The sequence below is a fragment of the Hyaena hyaena genome, unplaced genomic scaffold (assembly GCF_003009895.1).
Source record: "Hyaena hyaena isolate Hyena2069 unplaced genomic scaffold, ASM300989v1 scaffold_674, whole genome shotgun sequence".
Classification (NCBI taxonomy): Eukaryota; Metazoa; Chordata; class Mammalia; order Carnivora; family Hyaenidae; genus Hyaena; species Hyaena hyaena.
The window spans coordinates 983588-1004062 of NW_024081309.1; the positions used below are offsets into that span (position 1 = coordinate 983588).

General features: G+C 38.4%; 1 protein-coding gene across 2 annotated transcripts in view; it reads left to right on the plus strand.

Moving 5' to 3' along the window:
* ANK2 (ankyrin 2) overlaps nucleotides 1–20475 on the plus strand; it is a 232677-nt gene that overhangs the window by 172305 nt on the left and 39897 nt on the right. For both annotated transcript variants that reach the window (XM_039217257.1, XM_039217258.1), the window contains 8 exons: nucleotides 329–364; nucleotides 7670–7894; nucleotides 9413–9511; nucleotides 10520–10674; nucleotides 12917–13128; nucleotides 13668–13872; nucleotides 17216–17312; nucleotides 19356–19584. In XM_039217257.1, coding sequence (XP_039073188.1) covers nucleotides 329–364; nucleotides 7670–7894; nucleotides 9413–9511; nucleotides 10520–10674; nucleotides 12917–13128; nucleotides 13668–13872; nucleotides 17216–17312; nucleotides 19356–19584 — 1258 coding nt within the window. The remainder of the gene's footprint in view (nucleotides 1–328; nucleotides 365–7669; nucleotides 7895–9412; nucleotides 9512–10519; nucleotides 10675–12916; nucleotides 13129–13667; nucleotides 13873–17215; nucleotides 17313–19355; nucleotides 19585–20475) is intronic.

The window sequence follows — 20475 nt, forward strand, 5'->3', positions numbered from 1 at the left end:
CCTTGAGGGTTGGCAACTTCTTTGGGACACTTAGACTTTGTTACATGACCTTCCCCCAGCTGGTGTGGAATAAGGCTAAAATCCAAATCCAGTGATTTTATCACATCCTCAGTTCCCTGAACAGGGAGTCGCTGCAAAACCCCTATACCTTGCTCTTCACTCCACATTTGCATAGAGCTTTATTTCATTTGTATTTCCATCTTTTTTTCAATGAATACTGTATTGGTGTATAAGTAATATATTTTGGTTGAAAGTCACTTCTGATTTCCTTCTTTATATTTCACTTTATCCATTCCTTCTCTGTGCTAAAGTATCTATTCTGTTGCAGCCGCACCTCTCCATGTCTTGATCGTGACAACAGCAGGTGAACTTCTGCATAATTCCTTCTCTGAACATGTCGCCTCCTCCCCGCCCCCTTTCACCATCTCCTTCTGCATATACCCCATCTCAGGATGCTTTAGTGTGAAGATACCTAGCCAGAGAGACAGAGAGAGAGAGAGAGAGAGAGAGAGAGAGAGAGAGATTTATATTCTCCAAGTCATGGTCATTGCTGAATTCTCTTTCTCTGTGGTGAAAGGAAAGTGGGATTTTTTTTTCCTCCTTCGGAAAGTAGGTAGGGTAACACCACAATTAATGTAGAGCTACTGTGAGAGCCTGCTTTGGACCTGGGTCTCCACATCTCCACTTCTTTTGTGAGAAAAAGTGCTACACAGAGCTGAAGAATGTTATTTTCAGCTATTATGCAAATTGCTTGAGCTATTTTAAAGTCATATTGAAGGTTATGATTTTAAGTGTCACTTAGCAGGTTTTTGTTTTTTTTTAAACTATATTCTAGGTGAACCAAAGTCTGAAGGTGCATTTCCTTGCTAGTACTGCTTTAAGTGCAGCCTTTTGATATTTTGGAAATTGTGCTGAAGAATGATTCTAGTCAGTGTTCTAAAAAAATCTATTATTTATTATTTCAATAAATTTATTTTTTAATTTTTTCAATGTTTTATTTATTTTTGAGAGGGGGAGAGAGACAGTGTGAGCAGGGGAGAGTCGGAGAGAGAGGGAGATACATAGCAGAATCTAAAGACAGGCTCCAGGCTCTGAGCTAGCTGTCAGCACAGAGCCCAATGTGGGGCTCGAACCCATGAACCTTAAGATCATGACCTGAGCCGAAGTCGAATACTTAACTGGCTGAGCCATCCAGATGCTCCACAATAAAGTTATTTGTAAAGATTTTATCAGACTGCTAATTTTATTGTACAGTCATCCACCGTGGTACCTCAGCTTGTCTGCAAATAAGACAATTTTTTATTTTCTGATTTCAGAATTCAAAATTTAGAATCTATCCTTTTACTTGTTCTAAAACACACAGTAAATATTCTGTTTCTATGCGTGAACATTGTGAGTGATAAATAATTGGAGATTTTTTATAAATTGGAGCCGATTTTTTTCAAAGTGATTTTCCACCAGTTTTTCAGTCTGTGGAATTCAGAGAACTAGGAAGGAATGAAGGGACTTGTAGAGGAGAAATACTCTGTATTTTCTCCTGTGAGAAGAGAAAACTCACAATACTGTTTTTTGCCATAACCCCAGAAATCAGGTTTAACTTAAGGCCCTCTTGCTATGTATATGTGGATCACTGAAGCACCCTGATGACTTTTTTTTCCCCCTATTATCACCCAGTAACTAACTCTGAATGCTGTAATCTCCTCCCTGTCCCCACCCCATGGTCCTGGATGAATTAAAAGTAAAACTAAGGATTAGTAACTTTTGGGGTGGAGGCTGTCGTCCTCAAATGACCAGAATCATTGTTTCCTGCTGCCTCCTCTGAAGCATGCACCTGTTTAGCTAATCAAATTGTGTATTTGCAGGCAAATCAGCTGCATAATAATGGTGGACTGCTTTTGCTTTTATTCTTTTTAAATTGTGATAACATCGTATCTCACAATTTAGAAAACTTCAAAAAGAATTTCTGTTTTGCATGATTGCTGAATTTCATTTGGAGAGTAAGATATGCAATTGAAGCTGAGTATATTCCGTCATAAATTTCGTCTGTACAGTCTTCAGTCAGTGTTCAGTGCAATGTGTGTACACGTTTTCTCCAAAACTGTTCGTTGACTGTTTTAACCATACAGCAAAAGTAATATATATTTGTCGCAGTAAAAGCAGTTTATTTTCCAAATAAAAGTTCTTACAGAGTGTCTGACGTGAAACATTTCAGTAGGTCTCCTAATTTTAGTTAACAGGAAATGGTACATAGAATTTTAACACCAGTGCACCTTAGAGTTTATTTAGCTGAATTCTCCCATTTTATGGATGACAAACTTGAGAGCCACGGTTACAGCACTAAATCAAGACAGAGATAGACTTGATGATAGCTGACAGAGTGGTCCAAGGAAGAGCGCGGTGATCACTCTATTCTCTTGTGCTCTGTGATAATAGCTTACTTAAACAGTGACGTTCATAAACTAATAAAAACCCCACCATCATATTAAACTGCTTTAGCAAGCTTCCAGGTTCATTTTAAATATCTGATCAAAGTTAGTTTCTCTGTTTCTTAGGCGTTGTGTTACGTTGCACTATAATTCTTAAGACAATCAAAATACATAAAATCATAAGGGTGTAGGGAATGGAAAAGGATGGGAACAAGCATTTACTGACTTCTAAATGCTTTACCCACATAATCCTTGCTACACCCTCAGTGGGAATACAATTCTCCCTCATTGAAAGACAAGGCTTCAGTCTTTTTTTAAATTTCCTTTTTATGTTATTTTTGAGAGAGAGAGAGAGAGAGAGAGAGAGACAGTGTGAGTGGGGGAGGGAGGGGCAGAGAGAGAGGGAGACACAGAATCCGAAGCAGGCTTCAGGCTCTAAGCTGTGAGCACAGAGGCTGACGTGGGGCTTGAAATCACAAATGGCGAGATCATGACCTGAGCCGAAGTGGGACACTTAATGACCGAGCCACCCGGGTGCCCTACAACTAGGCTTCAGTCTTAAAGCTCAAAATCAGCAGGGCTGAGCTTCAGTCCATGTACTATCTCCTCTATACATATTTAATTATATGTTTTTACTTCAATTCTTCTTATCTCCAAATGTTTACAGGTATTATCTCGTCCCATTTTTAATCTACTGAAAATATGAGAAAATCCTATTTATTTAATTAACTCTAATATTTGAGATGATTCAGCTCATGACTCATATCTTCCAAGCTTTCACTTTTTCCTGTGGTACAAAAAAAGTACATGGTCTCTTACACTCTGTTTTTCACATTGCAGAATAGCTTTACTAACTCTACTACCTATCTGAATAGTGAAACCTTTTGGTATTCTGATATTTTTAATACAAATGTTCAAATGCTTACCCAATTTTATAGTAGAAACTGTTGGGATTAATGAGCATGTTTTTATCTAAAAGACTTCATTAGCACTTGAATTAATACTTCTCTTATCCCCTCTCATTTTAAGAAAAGATGTCTTTTAGTATACAATTCTGCATATTCACCTTTTTTATTATTTGGTATTCCACAGTTATGTTATTTGAGTCTGTAGAATGTAGAGTAAGTTCTGTAGACTTTTTTTCTCACTGAATTTCTATACATCTTTATTCATTCTGACTACTGATATTTAGTTCTTTCATGTCTTCTAATCTATCCATTTCTTTCTTGACCTCTTTCTGTTTTGTTTTCTTCTTAACTCTCCTGCCTCTGTCTCTCCCTTCCTCCCGCCTTTCCCCTTCCTCCTTCCCCTCCCTGGAGGCCCCCTCCCTTGCTCTCTGGCTAAAGACAATTTCCTCCCCAAAGCTTCTCACTTTAGGTTAGTCTGTGCTACTTTCTTTAGTTAGTAGAGAAAGACACAAAGGCTTGTTTTCTTTGGAAATGTAATTTTTCTTTTCTCTGAATTATGCATATTGGCACCTTAATTTCCCCAATTTGCTTTGCTCGCAGCACTTATGTATTACTTTCCAGATCTATATAAACTTAAATTTATCTACTTGTAGCTTTAGCCTTTTAAGTTCTTTTATTTTGACTTTCCAATCTTTGGTCTATCTTCATGAAATTTTCACTTCTAATAAAATTGTTGACTTTGTTATATTCAAACTCTTGATTTGTGATTACTCCCATTTTCTACTAATCATCTACCAAGGGAAATAAATATATCAAGTCTCTTATTTGGGAGCAGGAAAGGATCTATAGGAAAGTATTTAACATTGAGCATAGTTCTTCCCAACTATTTTGCTATTTTATGAGCTGAAATATCTGGGTGGAGTAATTTGAATGAGTCCTAATGGGATCGATTGTCTAGAGACCAAATAATTAAATTACCTTCACTTTTGCTGCCTTTTCGGTTTATTAGATATAAATACATACAACTCCTTACAACATGCTTTTTTTCATTCTTCCATTCATTCACTTATTCAACAATTAGTTATTGACGACCTACTATGTGCTCCATCTACATGGCGCTAGGCATTGGGACAACATAGGAAGAAATAGGAAGAACAGGGTCACTGCCAGTATGGTACTTACATGGCTCCTGTATGTGGTTTTAATTCACTTCTTATGACCAGGAAACTGAGTGATTCTGAGTAAGCAAAACCATCGTGTGAAACCCAGGGCTTAGACTGTGAGCACCTTGGCAGGAGCAACTATATTTGTACTACCAGTATTCTCAGGTCCAAGCAGGGCACCTGGCACTCAGTAGGAGGGTATGCATGCTTCTCATGTGTGGAAATGGAAAATATGGAGTAAATAGAACAAAAGAGGATTTCAAAAGGAACAGTCAGTGACACAAAATCAAACATGTAGCTATGGGAACATCACAGCTAAGAATATAGCTACTTTACTTCACTTTTTTAGAAGATACACCACTAGAAGATATTTAACATGTTTTTCTAGATAGAGACATGATATAGGCCGTAAGTCATCACCGAAATAAAAATACAGTGGAAACACAATAGCATATAACATGAATGTGGAAACGTCCTAAATGCTTTTACAGGTACAAATAATATTCAAGACTGATAATATTAATTGGATGTATTGTAATATTCAAGACTGATAATATTAATTGGATGTATTGTAATAAGTTTTTATGAGTTTGAGTCACTGTTCTATTCATCAGTGGTGACAGTAATCAGAAGACAAAAAAAGTTAGAGAAAGTAGAGAAAGTCAGAAATATTGCAATGTATTTGAAACATTTGGGATATTTCAACTACTAGTTGAAACTTCGTAGTATTCTCTTGTTTTTATAAAAATTGACGTAAATATCATTGTCAAATAGAAATAAAATGGAGAAAAAAAGCTTTTGTATTCATCTGAAAGTGTTACCAGTTTTTCTTTAACTTTTTAAAAAAAATATTTATTTGGAGAGAGAGCGAGAGAGTGAGCACAGGTGGGGGAAGTGCAGAGAGAGAGAAGGAGAGAGAGATTCTAAGCAGGCTCCACACTGTCAGCACAGAGCCCGACGGGGGGGCCCGATTCCAGGACTGTGAGATCATGACCCAAGCCAAAATCAAGAGTCAGACACTTATCTCAGTGAGCCACCCAGGCACCCTGAAGTATTACAAGTTTTTCATCCTTTTGAGCTACAGTACATTTTCAGAAACAAATAGAGAAGGATTATTTTTAAGAATTCATCTTTAGACAAGTAGTAAGAAAAGCAGCCAAACATTTTTGCATTATGCCTTGATAAAGCCCAGAAACATCCATTTTGAGTACTGAACAATTGATGATGCTCCCCAGGTTTGCCCTACACTAAAAACTTAGGGGGCTGGGTGTGAATCTTAGTTCCAGGCTGGCTCCTGCATGTGGGAAGCACAGTGACCGCTCCTCTCATGGTCCCATCCTGCATGACGGGCTTCAGACAGGCACTCCAGGCTCCTTTGCATCCATTTTTATTACTAGCAACAGGATTTCTGTTTAATGGCATGCTTCATGAGTTCTGTGTTCTGCTATGAAGAAGATGCTAACATATTTCCATCACTTGTCTAAAAATAACATCAATGTATTGTGTTTCTATCCTATGACTTACATTCATGACATCTCTTTCAAATGTTTTAAGTGTCGTTATGGATGCAATATTTGGATATGGAGAATCTGATGTAATTCTGTGCTCATTAAGCTCTAAGTAGATCCATCATACACCTGTATGTTGTTTTCCTTTTTTTTTTTTTTTTTTTTGGTATATGAAATCTTGCAAATGCGATGAAAATTAGGCAAGATAGTAATGTAATCTGTATAACGGTGTACACGCTCTTTGTGTCTCTGTGTATATGTGTGCAACAGTCAGATTGCCTGGTTTAATTTTTGCTCCTTAATGAAGCGAGTTGCCTCCAAGACTTTAATGAATGTTAGGAATATCAGGGTGACAAGCACTCACCCTAGCTGTAGCAGGATCCCTTATGACCATCCCACAGGAAACAACTTCCAGGTTAGAACTAATCCTTTATCTTGGGGTACACTTAAGCAGAATCACTTGGATTATAGTTCTTTTATTCAGGAACAACTCATTTGGCAGAAAAGGAGCAAAAAATAAAAGGAATAGAAGCCTTTACATTTTTAAATTATTAGCTGTGATTTTCCACACACAGCTTACTATACTTTGGGGAAAATTATGATGCACAGATCTTTTCCAGTAACACGAGGCCAGGGTTTCCCACTTGAAAACACAGAGTAGAGGGGATTTATAATCTTATTGCCTGCCCACCTCATCTTTGCTAACAGTTACAATGGTATGGCAGAGAGATTCCTACTTTAGAACTGAAAAGATGCATGTGAACCAGTAAACTCGTTCTATCCAAAACATTTAGTTTTTTGTTTTCTTCTCCTTTAGAATGCAGTAAGTTTAAAACCTGCGTTCTGGGTAAGATAATATTAGAGCAGGATGCATGTACATGGGTTTGATCTTGGGAGAAGCCCTGTGAATCTTTTTTTTTTTTTTTAATCCTAGAATTACATTAAAGTAGGGTGGACAAGATGCAATTTTGAAAAGTCAGGTTGAATTAACTTAGAAAAACTATAATTTGTTACCTATCTATCTATCTATTTATTTATTTATTTATAGAGGGCATGCAGGGGAAAGACAGAGAGAGAGAGAGAGAGAGAGAGAGAGAGAATTCCAAGCAGGCTCTGCAGTTAGCACAGAGCCTGACATGGGGCTCGGACTCGTGAACCATGAGATCATAACCTGAGCCGAAATAGAGAGTTGGATGCTGAGCCACCTGAGCCACCCAGGTGCCCCAAATCTACAATTTGTTTTTTTTTTCTCTATCCTTAAATTATTTTAGTATGTGGATTTTAAAGATATGCCTAGAAAGAAGAAGTCTTTGCATTTATACCACAAGAAGACCCATTCGTGTTCATTATATAATTTAATTCCACTTTCTTTCTAAATCAGTTGGACAGATTTTGATTTATAGTTTGTGTTTAATATCAGTATTATCAACAAAAGTTAGAATTCTTTAGTTATAGATTAAAATAATACAGAAACTAAAACAACGACAAAACAGAAATAAAGGCACTGGCTTAAAGTAAAATAACTTCTAAGGACAAGTATTTTGCCACCATGCAAAAAAATAAAAATGAGAACAAAGCTTTATGGGAAAGAATTAACTCAACAAAGCTTGCTTGTCTGCTTCCAGTATTTCAAAACACAGCTAATCTTCTATTTTAATTTTTAGTTTCCTGGTTAGTTTTATGGTGGATGCCCGAGGTGGTGCGATGCGAGGGTGCAGACACAATGGGCTCCGTATCATTATTCCACCTCGGAAATGTACTGCCCCAACTCGAGTCACCTGCCGTCTGGTCAAACGTCATAGACTGGCGACAATGCCTCCAATGGTGGAAGGAGAAGGCCTGGCCAGTCGCCTGATCGAAGTCGGACCTTCTGGTGCTCAGTTCCTTGGGTAAGGGTTTCTGATAATCCTCCCACTTAGTCACGGATGAGCTTGTGTCCTCTACATGAAATCACTAGGATGGAATGGAAAAAGGTACGTCAAAACGTCGTGAAAGAAGATTGGTCCCATGAGTTTTTTTTTTTTAAACTTGGAAGTAGCACCTCCATGCTTGACTCCAATTACATGCCTCTTATTTTAAGGCATTAATGATTCAACATTCAGGCGAATTATTATCCTTTCTCTCTGGATGTGACCATAATCGCTAGACTCCCAATGTGAATAATCATGTTTTAGCTGATGGTAGGTATTTTTTTTTTTTCATCTGAGAGTCACTTGGTCAAATCATAATGAAAAAATACTGCTCTCTTCCAAACATAAATTTAAAGTCTTGCCTAGTTATGAAACGGAACGATTACCTTTGGAAAGCGGTGTTGTCTTTATGGAAGAATATCCAAAATTTTACTCTATGTGATTTGTCTTTTCTGTTATCAAAATTGCTACCTTGAGTCTTAAAATTACACTGGGAGTCTCTTTAGATGTAGTTTTTGTCAAGGTGACAAAATCAAGACTAACTTCTGCAGTGCTCATTTTGGCAATTTTGAGCAGAAGGGAGCATTTCTTCTTTCTTCTGTTGATACGGCTGCTGTTATATTAAGTGGAATCGCAATATGCCAAAACATGAGTAGCTGCCCCTGAAAACTGACAAAAGGATGGCGTTTTGGAGGGGGACAAGTTTCAAAATATTTTGAAACAAGTCAATTTTATTTAAGTCCTGTCATGTCAAGTCGTCGTGCTCAAAAATTGAGAGAAAATTCTATTAATCACAAACTCTTTGCTTTGCCAATGTCATTTTGGGGAGATTTGCTTCAGAACTCAGAGAACGTTCTAAAGCCTTGTAATTTGGAGCAAACTGTTAAGAGTTGCTGCAAATTATGTTTACACCTAAAAAAGGCTGTCTGTATTTCCCCATTCTAGAAACTACCTCCCACGTCCTCCTAAATGACCAGAGATTTAGAAGGCGCCTGTGAAGTTCTGGGTTGCATCAGAAAATGCCCGTATGGTTGGAATAATTCCCCAATGATCCCTTTCCTATTCTGTACCAGGCCCTCTTCCCTCCCTCATGCTCAGGTAGTTTTAGGCTTTTTAATAAACTTCACATCTGTTGAGGAATATCCATGAAAACATCTGGCCTCTATCCAGAAGTCGGAGTTTTTATTATATTCCCAACAGCCATGTCTTTCCTGTGGAGCATATTTTTTTGTCGTTGTTTATTTTTTGGCTCGTGCCCTGGCAGTGAACCTAAACAGGGTCAGATCCAACACCCAAGTGTCTCCTTCCACGCGCCTCCATTGTACACTCTGGGTCTCCTTTCCTTGCTCTTTGTGACCAATGGAGGGGGCAGAACCAAACGCAGTGTGAAACCAAACTTCACCCTGTTGATCAGCTGGTGACGCTGGGGTTCTGTGGAAAACAATACCTGAAGCTTACTTATGTTCTTTCTTTCACTGCTGCTTTGGATGTACTCAGTAAACTTCACCTGCCAACGGCCCCTCCCCCACTTAATGAGGGAGAAAGTTTGGTCAGCCGCATCCTTCAGCTGGGGCCTCCTGGAACCAAATTCCTTGGGTAGGAGTGACTTAAAACAAATTGATGGCTGCTGGCCCCCATTCTTCTCCTTCTTCTGCAATATGATTTCTCTTTTTGTCATTGTGCCCATGATATGTCCCTCCCTATGATTTAAATTCTGTATAACCTATCTTTAGTGGACCATTTCTGACCCTTGTGGTATGTGACTTTTATTTTTGAGTGATGTTTTTATATCTTTTCCCTTAAAGTGCTGTGACCTTCATTTTCGTTTAAAGCATGAGATCTGCCTAGTTGTACTATGTGCTAGTTACAGTGTTGTTATGATGAATCTGAAGTCTGTATCAAAGCAACCTGGACTGAAAAATCAAAGCCTCTATAAATTTTGAGAGTGAACGCGACCTGAAAACATCAGGGCAGTGCATGTTCTGGATCCTGAATATAATAGGCATGGGACACAAATGGGCTGCCTAGTGAGGTGCTCAGTTAGGGGCACCCTGTGTACACATGCCTATTTATTGTTCCCTTGAATGAAAAAAATATATGTATAAGCAAAAACCATGAGTGCATGTCTTTTTAGTTCCCAGGTAGTTAACTTTTCTGACATCTTTTCATTTACAACATATCAACTTATGCAACACATGAGCCATTTTCCTTCTGAAACCATTTTGTCATTTTCACCTTGTAGAAACCGTTTTTAGGAGATTGGCACACCTCATGGAAATGCATGTACATTTCTTTTGGTTAAATGTGTTATATTTATCAAAGGAGAAGTTCCAGAATGCCACATGCACTCGCAGGGCAACATTATTTGGCTTAAGGTAGCAGCATGTCCCTAAGGGATTGGTGCCCCCCCCACCCCGCCCCACCCAGGGAGAGTGCTACTGTGTGACCATCCGCTAGCCCATGGGCTCCGGAGGAGAGCCCGCTCTGCCCCTGCCCCGAGAAAGAGAACAATTCCAGGTCACTTTGCAACAGACAGAGTCAAGGTGCTTGTCTTGATGTCAGCCAACTCTTGTCCACACTGAGTGTTCTGCCTTACTATGTCAGGCCTGTGATCGTGGAGATCCCTCATTTTGCTGCCCTTCGAGGAAAGGAGAGGGAGCTGGTGGTCCTGCGCAGCGAGAACGGGGACAGCTGGAAAGAGCATTACTGCGAATACACTGAAGACGAATTGAATGAAATCCTTAATGGCATGGATGAAGGTACTTCATGTTAAGGGCTTTAAAAGAATTCTAAAGTGGAAGCATTAAAATGGTATATTTCTTTCTTATGACCTAGGGATGTGGGGGGAGGGGAGATGGGTTTGGGTTTGTTCCTTGTGTTATTTTACCACAGCAAGTATTTGGGACGTTCCAGGGTTGCACAATGTACTTGCCGAGTCTTACCTCTGTTATATTCAGGAAGATAAAATCCTTTCAGTAGTAAATATCTCATTTGTAAGGAAATAGAGCACATCTCCATCCTTATCCAAACCTAAAACACAACACGGAATAGATATTGTTTCTTCATAACAAAATGAACTGATCCTGGATAATGAATCCATGATTTTCTAAAATGCCTAACAGGAAAACTTAGATATTTAAGACACTGATAAAAGTGGTAAGCTTTTTTGTTGGAAAACTTACATAGACCCATAACTAGTGTATTACAGGATAATATGATTACTTTTGAACTTTCTATTATTAAGAAGGAAAATTAAGTTCACTCAAACTTCTCCATGTATTTCAAACAGGGAGTTAGCCAGGGTAGAATCTCATATACACACCTACATATATAGTTAAGGAATTTATTTTTTCGTTAGGGCTTTGAGCTCTGTAAATCCCAAATCTATCTTGGGCCATTTAGCCACAGGTTGAAATAGCTCCGTGTGACTGGAGGTAAATGGGCTCATTCTCTGGCCTCCTTAGCTTGCACAAATACACAGGGTGCCAGTCCTAATCCAGAAGACGTGTTCCACTTTAAGTAACCACACGAACAGGGCATTTTCTTTGCCCAACTTCCAAGAGCATACCAAATTTTGAGCAGAACTGGACACACACACTGTTTATAATTTGTAGCTTCGGGTATGGCTCATGGATAGTAAGCATAGCCTGACAGCAGTTACTTTAGTATTTCTTTCTACATGCTGCTGGGGTAGAAAGAATAGAGGCCAGCCTTACCCTCTCTAAGATGTGGATGGAGAAAGAAATGGTGCCCTTTGCATGCATAGGTTAGTATCTTCCAAGCAAGACAAAAAGCTCAGGATTCTTACTGATAAAGCTTGTTCCATGCAATATTTAGCTGTTTTCTGCTCCTTGGAACCATTTCTTTTGCCTGCATTTAGGTTTAGGTTATTTTCTTCTGAGATATTTCCTTGTCATTAATACTGCCATGAGCATTGCCATCTTGTCCTTGAAATGAGGACTTGTTTAATACTCTATATGTGTATAAAGCTTGTTTTAAAACAAAGAATGAGATTTTTGTATTTTTTTGCTCTCTGTGTTTGGAAATGCATTCTTTTGTAAGTATATGCTAGCGTTTACCAGTCTATCAGCTTTCAGTAATGTATGATTAGATCCTGGGACTTCTGGCTTTTGCTGTCTAGTTATATTCAATAGTCAAGAAAAAAACATAATGGCTGTTCCTGCCTCTATAATAGATTGCAAATGATTTCCAAAAATAAACAACTTTCCATAATCTCTGAAAATTCAGTGATCCCCTTAATGCAAATTTTCTGCATTTTAAACCAGTCTGGGTTTGGTGTTGCCCTACATAGCTATACTAATGCAATTTAAAAAGAGCCCTTTATCCTGTCTTCCTAATAGTAGATGATATGTTTGGTAAGTTAATGGTTTCAGGGGAATTTTGAAGCCCTGAATTTGTTATCACTGATTTTTTTTTATACCTGAGTATTTCAGAGACAACCATGTCAGTAGGATAAACACACACCCACACCCACACCCACACACCCACACCCTACCCTTACAAGGTAGATTTTATTCCCTCACAGATGCCTTGAGAACTGAAAGGGCCATCGTTCTTGTTAAAATCACAGGAACTGCTTTTTGAGCTAACTTTGAAATTCGCAAAGAAAAGGAGTCCACAAACAATTTCTTCTCTTTCACGTGAACCAAGAATAGAACAGGTTCATTTCCATTCCAGGTTTGCCCTCAAAACCCCTCATTTACAAAGGCAGTCCTGCAGCTCTGTATCTGGAGCTGGCAAACTAGTTTCCACAGAGAACTAAAACATGAGGACTAAATGCCGATAGGTCTTAAGAGACTGCAGGGTTTCTTCTAGTGTTATTAGGTTAGATAGTCTTGCTTTTTAAAATGTCCTATTATTTTTTTAAAAAAAGGCATCTTGCTGCCACATTAGTTTACTATGAACTCTGCCAAGGAGTTTGCTAGAATGCTTTTGGAAGGAAATCTTTGCCCTATGAAGATGGGTCATTTCTTGTCTCAGTGCTGGATAGCCCGGAAGACCTAGAAAAGAAGCGGATCTGCCGTATCATCACCCGCGACTTCCCGCAGTACTTTGCAGTGGTGTCTCGCATCAAACAGGACAGCAATCTGATTGGCCCCGAGGGAGGCGTGCTGAGCAGCACAGTGGTGCCCCAGGTACAGGCCGTCTTCCCAGAGGGGGCGCTCACCAAGAGGATCCGTGTAGGCCTACAGGTATGTCTACATTGGATACACATTAATCTAACGTGGATTTTTATTCTAGTGAATGAAAATCAGCTTTTCAAATGGGAAATGCAGTAAAACCTTGGATTGCAAGTAACTTGGTGAGCAAACCTTTCTAATAAATTTTAACTTGATAAACTAGCAATGTCTTGTAATACGAGTAGTACATGATGCTGCATGTCACCTGATCACACCTAGGCCAATGGTCCTTGAAATTCACTTTGATATACGAGTGCTTTAGATTGCAAGCATGTTTCTGGAATGAATTATGCTCACAAACCAAGGTTTTACTGTAAATGGTTAACGAGTCAAATTATCCCCAGGTGTGCAAAGGCTGCCATTAGAGATTATAGGTCTCATAAAGTTTTATCCGAGTGCTTAGTACTAAACTTAAAGATTATCATGTTTGAAGTCACCAAACTGATTTGCGAACTAAAAAGTAATGTATTGAGAAACTTATATTTATGTCAAAGAAACTTGACATTATATATAATGATATATCGTTTAATATTTTTTTTTCCTTTCAAAAGGCTCAGCCTATGCACAGTGAGCTGGTTAAGAAGATTCTAGGCAACAAAGCAACCTTCAGCCCTATAGTCACTTTGGAACCTAGAAGAAGAAAATTCCACAAGCCAATTACCATGACCATTCCTGTCCCCAAAGCTTCAAGTGATGTCATGTTGAATGGTTTCGGGGGAGATGCACCAACCTTAAGATTACTATGCAGCATAACAGGTGAGTCAAATATGACCATGCTAGTAGAAAGTTCCAAAAGAAGAAACCTAGATCATTGTAAATATTCTCTACCTTTGCTGTAAGATACCTGTGCGGTTATATGCATTAATTCAGGAAAAGCATTCTAATTAATTAGGGAAATTTAAGCTGAAAGGAAATGAACTTATATTTATTACATATAACTTGTTCGCCAACCTATTAGACATTTCATATGCATTGTCATTGTAACCTTCACAGAGGCCCTCTAAGGACATGTTAAACCTGTTTACTCAAAAGGAAGCCAAGGCTGAGGGAAGTTCTATAACTTATCTGAGATCATGACATACATATTTGGCAGAGTTGATATTCAAACCCAAATGTATATACCTCCAACCCCAAGTTTTAAGCCTTCATTGAAGACTTCCTCTTACATCTATTGAAAAACAAATAGCATCTTGAATAATTATACCTAGTAGTTCAAACTTCTGTCTAGGCATTGGTTTGTCTTTATCGTTGATGGGTTGCACTAAGCTTAGAAAAACAAAGTACAGGTTTTTAATGATTAACTGAATTTTGGCCTTTTCAATGGGAAGTTGTAGATTCAGATGACTACCATACTCCCAAAAGACATTCCCAGAATATTGGTGTTCTCTGCTCAAAATACCACCACCACTGGGTGAGAGAAAATAATCCACATAAATATGTGTTAGGACTCATAATTTGATTGATAATTTCCCTATTTAACATAACTACATGGTATTGGCATTCAGTAAATATTTATACTATTGCCAATAGGAATAATAACCATCCTTGGTTGTCTAGGTATTGTTAGAATTTTTTTTCACTCTCCTCCATATTGAAAGGAATATTCATTCTTTTTTAAAAAAAAATTTTAATGTTTTATTTATTTCTGAGAAAGAGAGACATAGACAGAGACAGAGACAGACAGACATAGCGTGAGCAGGGAAGGGTCAGAGAGAGAGAGGGAGATACAGAATCTGAAACAGGTTTCAGGCACTGAGCTAGCTGTCAGCACAGAGCCCGACGCAGGGCTTGAACCCACGAACCGTGAGATCATGACCTGAGCCGAAGTCAGATGCTTAACCGACTGAGCCACCCAGGCGCCCCAGGAATGTTCATTCTTATTTTGTTCTTTTAATTCTCCCTTCTAATTAGTGTTTTTTCTCTACTTATGACAGAAAACCATTGAGACTTTACCCCATAAGTTTAATAATATGACAGAATTTTGAAATACAAAGGCTATAATGAGTATAGAAGGACATCCTCCTTCACGTATTACTTCTTGCCTAATTACCCATTTCTGGTTGTCACCCAGCCTTCCTGGGTGTCATTCTCATACCTTTTGTTCCATGGGTATACAATTAGCCCCTCTATTAAATGTGCAACATTCATGGCATGGTAGCAAAAGTACTGAGACTGAAAAGTGTCTGTGGCACACCCTGTCCTTATACATGATCTGGTGAAGATTCCACTTTGGCCTGGGGGTCACCTGATCTATTTATTCAGATGGGTTCATAGTAAAGTTTCTTTTTTTTTAATTTTTAAAAGAATTTTTTTAATGTTTATTTATTTTTGAGAGACAGACAGACATACAGAGTGCGAGTGAAGGAGGGACAGAGAGAGAGGGAGACCCAGAATCTGAGGCAGGCTCCAGGCTCTGAGCTGTCTGCACAGAGCCTGATACAGGCTCAAACCCACAAACTGTGAGATCATGACCTGAGCTGAAGTCAGATGCTTAACTGACTGAGCCACCCAGGTGCCCCTATATTAAACAGTTTCTTAAATGTATTTGTTAATTAAAATATATGTTAACCAAAATGTTCAGAGTTTTGTGTTTTGCTCGTTATGTGCTTCTGCTGAGAATTAATATTTTAGAGGCCTACAAGGATAAGGTTCCATGAATTTTCTTTGATAACTCACTCCCTTCTTTAAGAAATTTTAAAGTCACAATTTTTCTTCCTCTCAAACATACATTCCTCCTGCAGCGCTTTAAGACTCTTTCATCCTTATCTATGCCAACTTAGTTTTCCAGTAGAATGAAAGTTCACGTCAGCCTCCATGGTGATTTTACTATCTATAGGAGGCCATTCTTTAGCATTCATTCATTTGTCCACTCACCTTGAAGTATTTATTGAGCTCTTAATATCTTCCAAGCTTTTTATTTCCAGCCTTTAAACGCAAATTGAGAATAATTTTTTTTTAATTTGTTTATTTATTTATTTAAATTTTTTAAAAATTTATTTCTAGGAGAGAGAGAGAGAGACAGCATGAGCAGGGGAGGGTCAGAGAGGGAGGGAGATACAGACTCTGAAAAAGGCTCCAGGCTCTGAGCTGGCAGTCAGCACAGAGCCCGACGCGGGGCTCGAACCCACGAACTGCGAGATCATGACCTAAGTGAAAGTCAAATGCTTAACCGACTAAGCCACCCAGGCGCCCCTGTTTGTTTATTTTTGAGAGAGAGAGAGAGAGAGAGAGAGAGAGAGAGAGAATGCAAGCAGGAGAGGGATGCAGAGAGAGAGAATCCAAAGCAGGGCTCGGACTCACAAACTGTGAGATCATTACCTGAGCTGAAATCAAGAGTTGGATGCTTAACCAACTAAGCCACCCAGGCTCCCCAAGTAATTTTATTTCTTCAAATTAATTGCATAAAATATGAAGTTCAGGGATAAAAGAACATTTGGATTTTTTATTATTTTAACAAAGTATTCAGCTCTTTGGTTGATCAGAGTGTCTTTTAAGATGATCAACTGCTACAATTTAAAATATCTTCAAAGCCTAGCAATTACAATAAAAGCTTAAGAATATCAGTCGGATCTTAATTATAGAAAACAAACTGAGTGTTGATGGAGGGAGGAGGATAGGGGATAGGCTGTACCTGTTGTGACAAGCACTGGATGTTATACATACTTATATATATAAGCAATATATTTAAGCGATAAATATATACATATATACATATGTATGTAAGCGATATGTAAGTAAGCGATAAATCACTAAGTCCTGTTCCTAAAACTAATATTGTGTACATGTTAACTAGAATTTAAATGAAAGCTTGAAACATTAAAACATTAAAAAAAAAAAAAGAATGTCAGAGCATAGACTACTTGGTAAGTAATTTAAGGCAGTTATTCAAATAACTTCCTTGAAAGGTGGTGTCTGCTGTTTGCTGCTGTCAGCATGTCATTTTATAGCATGTGGTTTTTAGACATGTTGTTTCCTATATGTCATCTTGAGGGGTGGGTGGGACTAAGAGGTGAACACAGCGAGAACCACAAAGACTTTATTTTACAATTCAAAGTCTGGAGTTTTGCCCAGGTTTTTTAAAACAATCCTATTATTTCAGGTGGAACCACCCCTGCACAATGGGAAGATATTACAGGAACTACGCCATTAACATTTGTCAATGAGTGTGTTTCCTTTACAACCAATGTGTCTGCCAGGTATGGTTCCGCAGCCCAGAAAAGCCCCCTATGATATTCCCCCTCCCCGTGGTCTTTTGTTTTATTTTGTTTCTTACATTCTTTCAAAGTACCTCTTTTCAGTTTGCTTTTAAACATTGTTTACGCTTACTTTCAGATTTTAAACTAGACCTGCCAGAAAATATAATAGTGATGCTACAATAACAAAGGGCAACCAGTCAAATTAAAATCTAAGAAAAATAAGTGATTGTCAGCTTTGACTGTGTGACCCTGACTCTGGCTTTACAGCCACCACTGATTTTTCTAGTCCCAAAGGTTTTAGGAAAGATAAATTTCCTGCTGTCAAAAAATAGCCTGAACTGCTTTTTCCAACAGAATAATAAAAATGCAAAGCCTAACATGGCTTGCTTAAGTGGTTTAGAGGTTTCAGTGACTCATGCCTTCTAACACATTTATGTATTCCCCATGTCATACCCATTTACATATCACACATCTTTTAAAAACTGAAGGTAATTTTATGTCATGCACACGAACATCAGTTTATTTACTTCCCATTTGCACTGGGATGAATGGATCGTGAAGCATTTTCCCATTGATTTAATTTGATAACTACGACAACGGGGTGACTTAAACAGAGCAAGAGGTATTGTGTCCATTTTACACATGAGAAAACTAAAGTTGAGAGTGGTTAAAACTTAAATTTCTATTGGGGGGGGGAGGAAGAAAATACAGAAATTCATGAGTAGCTCAGTAACGGTGTACTGTGATACCTGGGTGTGACGGCACATGTTTATATCTCAAGCAAGTGTCGGGCTCTCTGCGTCATGTGTTTGCCACTCAGGCATCTACACTCTAATGCAAAACAATGGCAGGTAGACCCTGGGTCTACCAGAGGCACTAAAGAATTCAGCAGAGGGTATTTGCATCAGGGTGTAGGGGATGTCCAGGAAGAGGTGACTCATGAGACATGTAGGAACCCAATAAACAGGGAAAAGTGGAAAAGAGAGTTACATGAGCAACGATGCCAAGGCAGAATGCAGAAGGGTCCTGGCGGGTTGCAACCATGATTCATGTCATCTAGAATTCAGAAGTCATGCTGGTATTTTTACCAAAGCCAGTGAAAAAAGGTAAGAGATGGATCAAGAACTTGAAGAAAAGAGAGGCTAAGAAAATCTGGGAAATGTTGAAAGATTATGGGAAATGGGTCAAGAGGACGAAGGTGATCATTGGTGGGGAAAGGTTTCAGAGCAAGAGGATGTGGAACAACTTTTGAAAGTGTGTACAGAGCAGATTGGCAAAATGTCCATCAATGACCTCTTTTTCAGTAAAGTTATCTTTCTTCAGGCCTCAGATAAGGGGGGAGCTCAAGCTTCATTAAAATCTTAGCAAAGTTAGTATACTGAATAAAAGGATACCTGAGGAGAAAGTTGCCAGGCAACGTCACTGGCTTAGTTGAGGTTAGAACTCATAAATTGGTCGTAAGTGAATAATTTCTTCTATGAATTATATTCAATATTTAGAAGTTCTGGAGCAAAAGCAAATTGTTAAAAGTGGTTTTACCAGCCTCGGGGACGGGAGAAGCTACTGGAAAAGAATGATGAAGAAAAGCTTAGTAGATTTTATTGAAAAAGTTTCAGGGAACAAAACAAAGAATTGGAGAGAAAATCAAGGAAAACAGAAATTCTCATTCAGTGAGATACTTATCACAATGTCTGATACTGAGTTCTCGTGCTAGAAGATTCTAAAGCACTGAGACAGAGTGGAGAAGACCAAATACCCACAAGAGTCCCTGGAAGAAAATTACCAATACAGCATTTGACAGCTGATTTTAAACACCTAACCTTTCTCTCTTCCCCTGTTCTCCCTTCCTCGTTCCCATCTGTCTTTCTACTTTCCCTTCTACTTTCTTTCTCTTTCCTTTTAGTTTCTCTCCTCATCTCCCTCCTCACTCCTTTCTTTTTCCAAGAAACCTTTAGTGACTATTTTGATCATAGCGAAGGGATTGTTGTTGTTTCAACTGGCAGACTTTAAATTTCAGATAACCGATCTTATTTCATTTTGTAGGTTCTGGCTGATAGATTGTCGACAGATCCAGGAATCCGTTACCTTTGCATCACAAGTGTATAGAGAAATTATCTGTGTACCGTATATGGCCAAATTTGTTGTGTTTGCCAAGTCACATGACCCCATTGAAGCCAGATTGAGATGTTTCTGCATGACTGATGATAAAGTGGATAAGACCCTTGAACAACAAGAAAACTTTGCTGAGGTGGCCAGAAGCAGGGATGTAGAGGTACTGTATTTACAAAAATAATTCGTATTGACATGGTGTTTATACCCTTACTAATTTATTATATTTTAAATAGTATTTAAAAAATAGAACTATTGAAAAAAAAGACCAGTCCACATTTTGATCAGTTAGAAGGTCAAGGTCCAAAGTCAGCCATTTTTAACCAGTTTGGCTATAGGAATAGTCTCAGTGTGTGTCAGGAGGTAAAAGGACTCTCTGGAAGATAATTTTGGGAAAAATTATGAGCTATTGGTAAAGTATGTAAGTGACTGTAATAGTTTAGATGCCTTTGTCTTTCGCTGTTTCTTATAAATTTTTAACAGTAAAAGAAAGCAGTTGGAAAGTATGTCCTTTGTGTAAATGTGGAAGTACCATATCCAGGACTTTTCAACATTACTTTTTCTTATTTTGGATTTTTTTTTAACCAGTGGGCCTTTGGATATTGAAGTCAAGTAACCTGACTCATTATGATGTCAAAAATTACCCAATCAGAAATTTAAATGTAGGACTTAAAGAGATATTAGTTTTGGAGGGGCAACATGAAACTATTAGAAATGAAAACATTAAAACTGTCACCATGATTTGAAGATTCTTGTCATTCCTATACCAGTAAGAAGAGGGAGGGAGTACTAACACATGCTTTGTCACCAATAAGACAAAATGTTAGTCGGAAATTTAAAGATTATGTATGTACATTTTAAGAATTTTTGGGGGTGACTGATGGTTCAATCAGTTAAGCGTCCAACTTCGGCTCAGGTCATGATCTCATGGATCGTGAGTTCAAGCCTCGTGTCGGGCTTTGGGCTGACAGCTCAGAGCCTGGAGCCTGCTTCAGATTCTGTGTCTCCTTCTCTCTCTGCCCCTTCCCTGCTCATACTCTGTCTCTCTCTCTCC